Source organism: Gastrolobium bilobum, unplaced genomic scaffold (genome assembly GCF_033153095.1).
Source record: "Gastrolobium bilobum isolate Gb01-03AN ecotype WA unplaced genomic scaffold, APGP_CSIRO_Gbil_v1 utg60832, whole genome shotgun sequence".
Taxonomy (NCBI): Eukaryota; Viridiplantae; Streptophyta; class Magnoliopsida; order Fabales; family Fabaceae; genus Gastrolobium; species Gastrolobium bilobum.
Window position 1 is genome coordinate 20,181 of NW_026899620.1, and position 12,903 is coordinate 33,083.

Below are 12,903 nucleotides of genomic sequence, written 5' to 3' on the forward strand. Positions count from 1 at the left end.
GTTCCCTCAATTCGACACGGAAGCGTGTCGCAAGTCAAACATTGAGCTCGGAGCTCATCAATCACAATCATAGGTCAGCCTAAGTCACCAGGTCGATCAACACAGCGAAAGTAAGAAAATGTGCAAAGGAGAGAGATAGAGAAAAACACAGTCAAGTTATTTAATTTGGGAAAAACCTTCTTCAATGTGAAGAAGTAAAAACTCACAGGACACTTGTCCAGAATCAAACTTCCACTATGTAAATAATAGGTTACAAATGATCAAACTTCACCAACAAATGGTGGTACACTCAAACTTCCCTAAGGAGGTCTAATGTAACATCCCAAGGGCAGGGAGTGACCGCCGGTGTAAAAGAGGCACGAACAATAAGCGGCTCATGCCAAATCTTGCAGCTGGGGGTACATGAATGAATCGAGTCAACACCCGAAAGATAGGGATTCCAGAGACTGTGCAGGTATAGGACTGTACAGTTCAGGATAGCTTATAAGAATTAATTGGTACAACCGATACTAACAAGATGCATCTATTTTTCGGTAGTCCAGAACAGAAGAACTTCATAGTTAAGTGTTCTTGACTTGGAACAATTCTAGGATGAGTGACCTCCTTCCACTTTCTCAGGAAGTGTGCGAGTGAAGACAGAGCATTACATTTAACAAGGCCGAGCGTTACATTTAACATTCAAGTTTCTACCTAAAAGTGCTCTAAAGTATATTTATGGAATCGCTTACGGGCATGATTTAAATAGATCCATTTTTTTATTTGAAGAATAATGTTTCAGAGGGTATCTTGAAGTCAATAGCGGTTGATAGCATAGCTCTAAGTTTTTCTTCTTATATCTCCTTTAATTGAACTCCTAAACTATTTTTTATTTTTTTGGTAAGATACCCTCTTCTAATTAAACAAATTTAGAGTGTTGTTTCACGATGAAGTGCTTCTTTGACTCAAGCTTCAAATGTTCTCGTAAAGAGAGAAATATTTATAACCAATTAGGCAATAATTTCAATTACAAAGAATACTTAAATGGTATTTATAACTCGAAGATAATAAAAATCTATATATATATATATATATATATATATATATATATATATATATATGGAAAATGATCTGTTTACAAATTTTTGCAAATTACACTATGTACACTGGAAGTATATAGTGTAACCTATAATATAGTTTGTAAACAAAATTTTTGTAAATATAGCTCTATCCTATATATATAATTTTTTTTAAACTACATATCTTATTAAAGATAGATTTGAAAAAGTAAAAATATCAATATCTTAAATAACATAATTATCATCGAATTGATTAATTAAAAATAAATCAAATTATCCTAATATATAAAATATCAAACAACCCTGCATATTCCTGCTGGATATTCTGTGATAAAGAAAGCAATGAATTTTGTGCTCCATAAGACCACTCAAAGTGCCTCATCCTTCTACATATCGTTGAGTCTGTCTGCCAACAGTAGTGACCAAGCCTAATTGTCGGGAAATTCTAAAGAAACAAATAATTTTAGAGGAAGATATGATTATAACATTTTTTTTTCCTTACAATCTTTTACTATCGTTTAATCAAAATTAAAATAACCATTACAAAATGAAAAAGAAGAAGTTGCAAATATAACCATAGCAAGGTGGGTGTAAGAAATTGTATGAAAAAGAAGAAGAAGTTGCAAATATAACCTATCTCATTATTCTAATAATGTTTATTAAATGGGGATTATTAAGATGCACATAAAATAAATCTTCCCAATAAAAGAGAAAGCAAAGATGCAAAGCTACGCAGTGGTGGAATGATTTGAAAATCAGCTTTTGTTAAAAAAATAAAGCAGACACTTGATAATTTTTTTATTTTGATAAATAAAAAAAGGGAAAAATATTTCTCCAGTCACCGGAGATAAAGTTATTTCCAGTGAGCTCAAAACAACGTCATTCTGAAGTTATAAGATTAAAATATTATAATGATAAAGACTAATATAACCCTGCAATATATTAGAATTACAAAAATATTTTGATTTCCGCCCCAAAACGACGTCGTGAATATATTAGAATTACAAAAACATCTTGATTTTCGCCCCAGAACGACGTCGTTTAAGGCTCACCGAAGATAATTTATTTTCATTGACTAGAGAAATTTTTTACCCATAAAAAAAGCGAGTTCACTTTTCTACAGTCAATGTAGATAACTTATTTACATTGAGCCCAAAACGGCGTCGTTTTGAGGGGAAAATCAAAGTATTTTTGTAATTATAATTTATTTTAGGGTTATAATAGTCTTTTTCATCATAATTTTTAATTTTTCAACCTAAAACGACGTAGTTTTGAGAGCGAATGTAGATAATTTATATACATTCACTGTAGAAACATTAAAGCAAAAAAAACACACATTTGATAAATTAGTTTTGGAAAAAATATTTCTGCAGTTACTGCAGATAAGTTATCTGTATTTATTCCCAAAATGACAATCTTTTGTATTGAAATCTTAAAAAATTATAAATATAAAAATTATTATAACTCTGAAATAAATTAAAATTTAAAAAACGCTATGATTTCTGCCTCAAAACAACGTCGTATTAGGCTTACTGCAGATAACTTATGCAACTGCAGAAAAGTGAACCAATTAGTTTTACATCTTAAACTTTTGCCTAACTAGACAAAAAAAAAATCAATTAATTCCTAAAAGTTAACTGTGATTCTCGAATTGACCTCGTATTTATTGGAATGTACTAAGGTACAACATGTGCACTTGAAAATAATTTTACCGTATTGTGGCCTTTTCTGGCTTTAAAATTATTTAGAGTTATATAGGCTGTGCCTAGCTAAAAAAAATTCAATCAATGACTTTCTTTTATCAATGAAACAACAAATATTCTTTTCAACTTTTTGGCATCCCAATCGATCCATCTAATTAATCTGGTTTAAGTATTGTCAAATTTATATAGAAATGGCTCTTATAACACCATTTTCTCTATTTACATTATACGAATTTGAAACCTTTGGTTATTGGTTGATTACCTCTCTTCTTTAGTAAGAGTGAAAGTATGCTTCTTATAATTAGAAAAATATTTATAATGTCACGGGAGTATCGAGCAGTGGGTACATCGATCATTTATTAAATATAACCAAAAAATAATTTATTTACATTACTTTTATTTTTATAATTATTTTTACTCATTCCATTTTTATTTTTTTTATAGTAATGGAATAGGTACTTCGGTAGCATCGAAAATATGCTCACTTATTTGATGTCTACATATTCACCACTACATATCTCTCGTTTGGTTGCAACGCCAAAATGCTTATTAACATGACTAAAAAAGAAAACTTACCGTGCAAATTTACCGTACACACACACACACTCTTTAATAGGTTAATTTGTGGCTAACCAATAAAACCTGTGCTTGTACTTGTTGTCACCATCCATCAAATTAGTAAGCCAATTATTGCGGATGACATTGTAGGCGCAATTCTGATAAGCGGAAACGATAAGACCATTTGTGGTTTGGAATGTGTTAAATCATCATTGTTTCGGTTTCACATAAAATTATCTCTCGAAGTGCAGATCAAATGTGATTTCCTTTACGAAGATGTGGGTTAACAAACTGGCTTGATGATCAGCAACAATCTCTTTGTTGAAGCTAGCGTAGACTTTTCAAACTATCTCTCAAGAGAAAAGAGGATGATGTGTGGATATCTTTTCAGATCTGAACTTACGTCTAGTTGACTGACCAGCATGCTAATAACTTAATGGTAATATATATATATATATATATATATATATATATATATATATATATATATAGGTATCAAGAAACTTTAACCTAAGCTCTTTGATTTTTAGATTTTTTTAGAGAAAAATTTTGGTGCACCAAGAGTACAGAATTCGCTTTTTACTAAAAAGCGAGTAAGACTCAAAGGAAATATAAACAAAAAAAAAAAATAGGTTAAAAAAAGGAAGAAAAAAATTCCTTTTTAAGATCCAATAATATCGGTCCAGAACATTTTCAAATAAAGTAAAGTATAGTTATGCACTAGAGGCACACAAAGTCACAAAGATAACACTCAGATAGTTTTGATCAAGTAGTTATGCAGCATTTTCCATTAGAACTGTAGGTCATGAGAAACGTGGGGGAATAGGTAGGGACCATGAGAATGACAAAACATAGTTCCCATCATGAACCAATAAGTCGAGAAGGCTTCGATCAATTGCTATCATGAGTTAACAGAATGAAACTCTAACTGACATCCGCTAATTAGTTATGTCTCGGTTTGTGCTCTTTTATTTAAGCCTAATTGGATTAAGAATACGAGAAGAGCCCAAGAAATTAAGAAAAACTTTGGTGCACGGGAGCATCGAATGCCTGGCCTAATTCCTTTGGTTCCTAGCTCAATCTCTTTGCGCATTACCACATATATAATGATTATTCATATATATCAAATAATATTTTTTAGAAAATATTTTATGATCCATATCTTATTCTAAGTCTTCTCTTTTATCCCACCACCCTCCACTTTCTTCTCTTCCTACTATAAATGCATGCCATGAAAATATTTAAATTGCAATGCAGTGGACGAGAGGATCACATACATAAAGTCTCTATAATGAGGGTTTCTATCAGAGCAACGACAATCCAACCATGTGCACCATCCTCTTCTTCTAAACCTAACCCTACTTTCTCACCCCCTGAATCCAACACAATCTCACCATTCAACAAGTCTTTGTTATCATGGAGTGTTCTCAACCCTCACTCAGCAAAATGCAACTATCCCAAACTCGGCAACAAGTGGAAGCAATACCAAGGAATCAACCATTGGGAAGGTTTGCTTGATCCTCTTGATGATAACCTACGCTTTGAAATCTTAAGATATGGTCACTTTGTAGATGCTGCTTATCGATCTTTTGACTTTGACCCTTCATCTTCTACTTATGCCACGTGTCTTTACTCGAAGAACTCGCTTTTGACACGTTGCAGCATGGCAAATTATGGATATCGATTAACCAAAAATTTACATGCCACGTGTGGAATTTGCATGCCAGCATGGATAAGCAAAGTGTTCAAGTGGACATGTACTCAGTCTAGTTGGATTGGTTACGTTGCAATTTGTGAGAACAAGAAAGAAATTACTCGCCTTGGAAGACGTGACGTGGTGATTGCTTTTAGGGGAACAGCCACGTGTTTAGAGTGGTTGGAAAATCTACGCGCCACCTTAACTTATTTACCGGATCATGTGACAGCGGAGGAAGGTGGTGGTGCCATGGTGGAAAAAGGGTTTTTGAGCTTATACACTTCCAAAACCACCACATGCGCTAGTTTGCAAGAAGTGGTAAGAGAAGAGATTGGGAGAGTGATCAAAACTTACAAGAACGAGCCACTCAGCATAACCCTCACGGGTCATAGCCTTGGAGCCGCACTCGCGATCCTCAGCGCGTATGATATAACCGCTACGTTCAAGAAAGCACCAATGGTGACGGTTGTTTCTTTTGGTGGGCCGCGCGTGGGGAACGAGAGCTTCAGGAAACGATTGGAGCAAAGTGGGACCAGGATACTGAGAATTGTGAATTCGGATGATGTGGTGCCGAAAGTTCCTGGGTTCGTGGTTAATAATGATGACGTGGCAATCAAAGGAGATGTTCACATCAGAGGCTTGTCCGGCTGGTTGCAGAGGCGCGTGGAGGACATGCAATTCGTCTATGCTGATATTGGAGAAGAGTTGAGGCTAAGCAACAAGGAGAAGATAAATGTTGCCACGTGTCACGATCTCAAGACGTACCTTCATTTGGTGAAAAGTTTTGTAAGCTCGTCGTGTAGGAAAAAGAGTAAAATATCTTAACAATTTTTTTTTTTTGGGTATCATGTAAGGGGTAAAAACACTCCAAAAACAGGCTAGAAAGGATAAATATAACGAGTTTTATCAAAATCATGTAAATCAGCTAAGTACGAAAAGAAAATACAAGGAAGGAGAGATGAAAAAATATAAAAGTCCTCTTGATCCGGATTCACCAAAGGAAAGTTTGACAGTCAATCCGCACAACAGTTTTCTTCTCTAGACGTGTGTTTTATTATTACTGACTACTCTCTATTCATTCATGCCCGTATACGAGTAACAAGATGAGACTAATGCCGACTCACCCCTTGCACCAATAAGCCACATGACTGCTGTTAAAGAGTCACTTTCTATTACTAACTTTCTTCAACCATTTTCTCAAGTCATTTGTATTTCTTTTAAAATGCTCCATAATTCCGCCATAATAGCACTAAGTTTTAAAATATCATAACATTTAACCACAAACTTAGCTTCAATTTTTGTTTTGTTTTTTTAAATTTTTTAACTTTCTGAACATAAGGTGGGGTTTTACTGCTTGATTAATATTGAATGATTGGATCGGATATGGTTTAGATTGTTGAGAAATTCTCCTCAAAGTTTAAGTAAATGTACATGAATAGTTATATATTATATTTTTAATTATGATGAAAACTTTATCTTAGACTTATATTACTTCTCTAACATTATTAAGTGGGAAAATTGGGATATGATACTTGCACAAATGTACTATGGATTCACAATAAATTCTGGATTCAAACTGACTCGGTTATACAAGCTTAACTATAATTTGTGTCTTGGGTAATTAGTTTTACTAGTGAATCTGATCTAATAAGCACTCATATCTTTAGTTTTACATACATCAACTTAAAAAAGATGATTGTAAAAGTTATATAGTCCAAAATATGGAGTAGTTCTTTTATAAATATTCTACTCTCATTCATTTTTGTGGAACATTTATATTACTCTCTCTCTCATATGTCCCAATAATGAAGATTTGAAGAGTGAGGAAACGCGTTCATCTTGTGTATAGGTCATCGCGCAGACATACAACTATGATAGCAACAATTCAGAGTTCCCAAGCCTCCTCAACAACAGATACATTATTTCAACTATGCCTAAGGGGCATAGCCCACAAATAGGCATCTCACACACATGATAGGATACAAAAACTACTTGAGTCCACCAATGAAAATAAATGTCATCACCATATAAAGAAGGCTCAAAGAACATTACGTATGATCATCTTTTACATTATAACTTAAGTTCATTGATCAAACATTGACTTGAGCGTTGAAGTGTCTTATGGATTTTTTTCCCATTTGTCCTAGCTAAGCACACCTCTCTGGCACCAACACAACCTTCCTGCAGGAGTATCCCTCGATCCATTGCAAACTCATCTCATATTCCAACTAGACCAAGCTCAACCACGTGTAGTCAAACTCAACAACTCTTGGACTGATCAATATGTTTCAAACAGATATTTTTGTGTGTATAAAGAATAAAAATCACAATAATGGGGAGAGATATTTTAACTCTGGTATAAGAATAAGAAGTCTTACCCTCCATCTTAATTCTTGATTTTAATGCATTTAGCGGTTAAATAATTTATTGAATTATGTCCATTAATTAATTAGTAATCCCTAATAAATTACAACGGTCGATGCACAAAAATTAACGGTTGGGATGACTAGTAATATCTTGTTATTCTTATTCCGAAGTCAAAGCATCTCTCCCTCACAAAAATGTTAATGACTCATACTACCAACTTTATGTATCTGTCATTCTTCTTTCTTTCTTTCTTTTGGGTTATTTTTCATCAAAATATCTCCACATGCATTATGGTAAGATTAATCTTTTGAATACCACATGTGTTATGTAATTGCTCATAACAATGACTAGGTTTGAAGAATTGAGAAAAAAGTTTGCACCCTTTTTTGATGCTGAAGCGCCATTGAAGAGAGAGAAAAAGTGTGGGAGGAAGTGGGAGAGAGAAAGGCATAAAAAAGTTTATTTTATATCGTAAATTTTCACTGTTGGATGAGATTGTAATCTAACTATGTTGAAAGTGGCAGGCAAAGGTAGACAAAATAAGGATAGACAAAATAACATATCTCATATATTAAACACATTTTTATTATTAACTAAAATATCGAATTATGACATTATTTTATTTAGATAATAAAATATTTTACGTCGTTAATGTATCAAAATCATATCAAAATCAAACTCATCATGCTATTTACTTTAACACTGGTAAGTTTTTCAGAGTTTATGTGCATTAACGTAAACTATGGGATTTATTCTGTATTTCTATTATAGCGTATCGTTTTATCATATCTATAACAAGGCCCATCACACAAGATTATGATAATAGTTTCATCACCAGCTTACTTACCCTGTGTTAAAATTCCGTATATTATTAAAAGAATGGGAGTGGCAAAGAACAAACTCTTAACTGTTTGGTCGTAGAAGCTGTGATATCATGTTATGAACCAAGAGGGAGGATATTTTGACTACCAAAAGTTTTCACTACCACCTTACTACCTATCTAATCACCATTGGATTAACATTTTCTCTCTCTTCAAAAACTTTTTAACATTTCCTCTCTTTGATCCAATGGTGATTTGATAGGTAGTAAGGTAGTAGTGGACACTTTTGGTAGTCAAAATATCCCCTCTCATGAACCAATGTTATAAATTTCAATTTTTTTTTTGAAATTATCAATTAGAATATAAATAATTTTACTTGATGTTTCTTATTGTTTCTAGTTTCATAAAAACACTTTCAGCCATTTATTAAAAAAAAAAAACATCTAAACGCATATATAACTCTCTCTTTTTAGTTTTTTATGGAATGAATAATATGGGAGTAGATTAGAGCAATCAACATTGCTTGTTAAAACGAAAGTATGTGGAAATAAGCTCAACTAGCTTAAGATTTTTGAATAAGGCTTAGCACTCCAAAGTATGTGGATTTAAATTGCTTCTTATTGAATATGCTTGATGATCTTTCCTTTTTGGGGGGAGAGGATATTCTCTACCACTTAGAAGCTATATTTAAGTAACTTTTGTATGAGGAAAAATCCTTTGAGTGGTGACCTTAGGCTCTTATACATGTCATTATGACGTCCTGACTAGCAATATTACAATGACATTATTATTTTCTTTTCAAAAAAGTGCTTCTTATAAAGAATATATATATATATATATATATATATATATATATATATATATATATATATATATATATATATTTGAAAGTGCTCATAATGGAATGTGGGTAGCCCCAAAAATAGTAGCAATGAAAAACCACTAACAATGGAAGGCAAAATGTAAGGACACGTTTTTGATGTTACACCACAAGAGGACAACACTCCTCTTCAAAGGGTTGCATATTGAAATATTCAAGAAACAGAACTATGTGGAGCATGCCACTATTAAACTATTAATCGATGGCCTTGAAAACGAAGTGGTTCAACTTTGTTGCATAAAAAGGGTTTTAGTGGCATCAATATTGTACTCTATTCCATTGTGCATTCTTCTCTTCGATCACTCTCATAGTGTTATGGACTGGCCACTTCAATTTCGAAAAAAGATTTTGCAAACAAATATGTGCATATGAGATGACGTGCAAAAAAGCTCATCGAAATTGTAGTTTTTTTTTAATTTCTGAATAATTACTTTATAAAAAATGGACTCTTACACTTCATGAATAGCTTTGTTTAGAATATACTTTTAATTAATCTATCTGTTAAACTATATGATATTATTTTGATTACGATAGATATACAGTTTTTAGATAAATTAAATGTTAATAACTATATATTTTAATAATTATCAATTACCTATGTTCAAAGCATATATTGTTAAAATAAAATTATATGAGATTTTTGTTTATCAAAAAAAGATTATATGAAATTTTATGAACTTGTCTATTTTATGAGAATTTTCAATTTAATAATTAGATTTATGTCAACTATTGCCAAAAGTTATTTAATGAAGTGTGTCAAGATGGTACTCACCTTCTTACTCCCTTGATTCATTAACAATTATTATATTCATTTGATTCTTTAAAATGCATCTTCAGTTTTAGAAGATCTAAACTTGATACTGTTATAATAATTGCATACAAACCATTTTAAAATAAGATATTTGTGTACATTTTTATATGAAGTATATTCTCGATTCATTTAATGGGTTTCACCGGACATGAAGAATGAGTTTTATCATTATCGGTAAATTTTTCTATAAATAAAGAGTTAAGCTGTGATATAACTCTGTTTAAGCCCTAGTCTCTCTAACTATTATTGTGTTGTGCTCACGCACACTCTTTTGACTCTCTGCTTATTGTTTGTGCACAATAATTAGTTAGAGAGACTAGGGCTTAAACAGAGTTATATCACAGCTTAGTCAATAAATAAATTACGATCCAGCAGGATCAAACAGAGTATAAGACTAAATTTTTATCATTACTAATAATAATAATAAATAAAAATGAGGCTGTTGATCAAGATATATTCTTCTATAAATCAGTTACTCCCATGTTAAGAAGAGTAGGACAATATAATTATAGGTATTAGGTACATTATACCTTAATGGTTAACTGCCATACATAATTGAAAATTAACTACCAAATTTAATAATACATTAATAGTAATTGATTAGCTTAGTACGCTCTTTGCTAAATTGGCAAATGCATATGTCGTCAATAAGTAATAAAGTATCATCTCACAAGGTTATATAATTACCAAATTACAATAATTTAAATTATTCATCAAGTTCAAATCATAAATTTTAAAATATTATATATATTTTATCTCTGGATCTTTCACCTAAGACATACCTCATTTATTCAGAACACAAGGACTGTATCAATATTTAATCATTAAGAATAATAACGCGTATATTAAGGCAAATTTATAGGCATATTACGACTATAATTGCGCATGATATAGAAATTTAAGCAACTGTAAAGATTTGGTTGTGTTTAAAACATTAAAATATGTAATATACATGCATGATATTACAAAGATTTTAAAAAAAAATAAAAATAAAAATCTTTGCTCAAGTATCACTTTATTCTTTGAATGTGACACTAATCCCATTTGAAATAATGAGACTGTCCTTTAATAGTTTATTTTATTTTATTTTATTTTATTTTTAATTTTGATTAACATTACACACACAAATTTAATCCGAATATAAATACATTCAATACAAATACGATACAAATTTGAAAACAAGTAAAAACTTTCTATAACATGACTCGCTTATTATGTGGGTTGACACTATAAGATACGAATGATACACCGCCCTCAAAGTGTGTCGCTTGTTATGTGGATTGACACTAATTGACATGACACATAATCTGTCAATCTCAAAGTGGGTTGCTTATCATGTGAGATGACAAGACACAAATAACAACTATACTGAATATTGATTTCACCAATGTCGTGTTGACAGGACATGACACATCATGTCACAATACGAATAACCTGTAAGAATATTAATGTGGATAAATTTCATGTTTGTAGGTTGACATGTAACAAGACAGATTTTTTTGTATGTCAAATTTTGTTAATACGAACACGACACAAATTTGAACATGGGTCAACCTTGTGGAACTAATGCATTCAAAAAGAAGAATAAAAAGATGCAAGAGCTTTGATAATAACAAACAAAGAGACCTCAAGAGTGATGTAACTTACAACAATAAAAGCAAAGTCCAGGAAAGAAAATTCAACAAGTCAAACATGTGCATAATCCATCAAAACTTATAACCAAGTTCAAAAGAAGATCAAAGATCAAGTTATAGTGGAAGAACCTAAGTCTAAGTGAAAGTAGCCTTTTGTAGGCCATGAGCATAAAAGAGGAAAAAAATTAAAAATTTTGTGCGGAACAAGCAACCTTTGCCCACTCTCAATCATGTTCAACCCATGAATCATGCAATAGACACGTTAGGGGTTTACCTTTATTCAGATAATGATTCTTAATCAAATGCGTTCTTCATCAATTCTTCAGACTTGAAGAACACAAGTCATCCGATGGAAATCCACACCACCTTGTTGTCTTGTAAGAGAAGAACGCTTTTTCGAATGCCCAATATCCTACAATGGAGGTTGCTAGACTCAAGAGAAGAATAGAGATTGAGTGGTGCCTTTGGTTATTCTAAGAGAGAGATAGTCGCCACACTGATGTGTTTGTTGACTAAGGTTTCAGTAGAGAAGATTAGAGAAGAAGAGTTACAAAAACTAAGGAAGAAGAGGGGCTATATATATATATATATATATGGGGAGGGATCTTTTGACTCTAGAGTAAGACTTACAACTCTTACTCTTCATCTCAACCGTTGATTTCCGTACATCTAACGGTTATCTATAACAATTAATTATTTGTTTATTTTAAATAAATAGTAACCGTTAGATGGACGGAAATCAACGGTTGAGATGAGGAGTAAGAGTTTTAAGTCTTACTCTAGAGTCAAAAGATCCCTCCCCTATATATATATATGTATGTATATATATATGTGTGTGTGTGTGTGTGTGTGTGTGTGTGTGTGCGTGTGTGTGTGTGTGTGCGTGTGTGTGTGTGTGTGTGTGTGTGTGTGGCGCCTCATTAACTAAGAGTAGGTCAAATCAGCGCCTTCATCAAATCTCAATCTTATTGGGTAATTTTCTTAATTTTATCCAATAAATCTAATTGATTGGTTTCCCCAATTTCAGCCAATTAATTTAATTAATTGGTTTCCTTAATTTTATCCCATCAATCTAATTGATTGATTTCCCAAATTTTAGCCAATTAATTTAATTAATTAATTTTCTTAATTTTGGTCAATCAATCCAATTGATTGGTTTTCCCAATTTCAGCCAATTAATCTAATTTATTGGTTTCCTTAATTTTGGTCAATCAATCTAATTGATTGGTTTCTTTTATTTTCTCCATCTTCATTAAATCTAATTTAATGACTATATTTAAATTTAAATTTCAAATTCAAAATTAAAAATTAAAATTAAAATTAATTTTATTTAAATTCAAATTCAAATTTTAAATTCAAAATTCAAAATTAGAATTCA

At 31.8% G+C, this 12,903-nt stretch overlaps 1 protein-coding gene across 1 annotated transcript; it reads left to right on the forward strand.

The window, feature by feature from the left end:
- The first annotated feature begins 4,607 nt into the window (after positions 1-4,607).
- Positions 4,608-5,837, forward strand: LOC133291991 (phospholipase A(1) DAD1, chloroplastic-like). Its single transcript, XM_061490353.1, has one exon. The coding sequence runs from the start codon at positions 4,608-4,610 to the stop codon at positions 5,835-5,837; it is 1,230 nt and encodes a 409-aa protein (XP_061346337.1).
- The last annotated feature ends 7,066 nt before the right edge of the window (positions 5,838-12,903 follow it).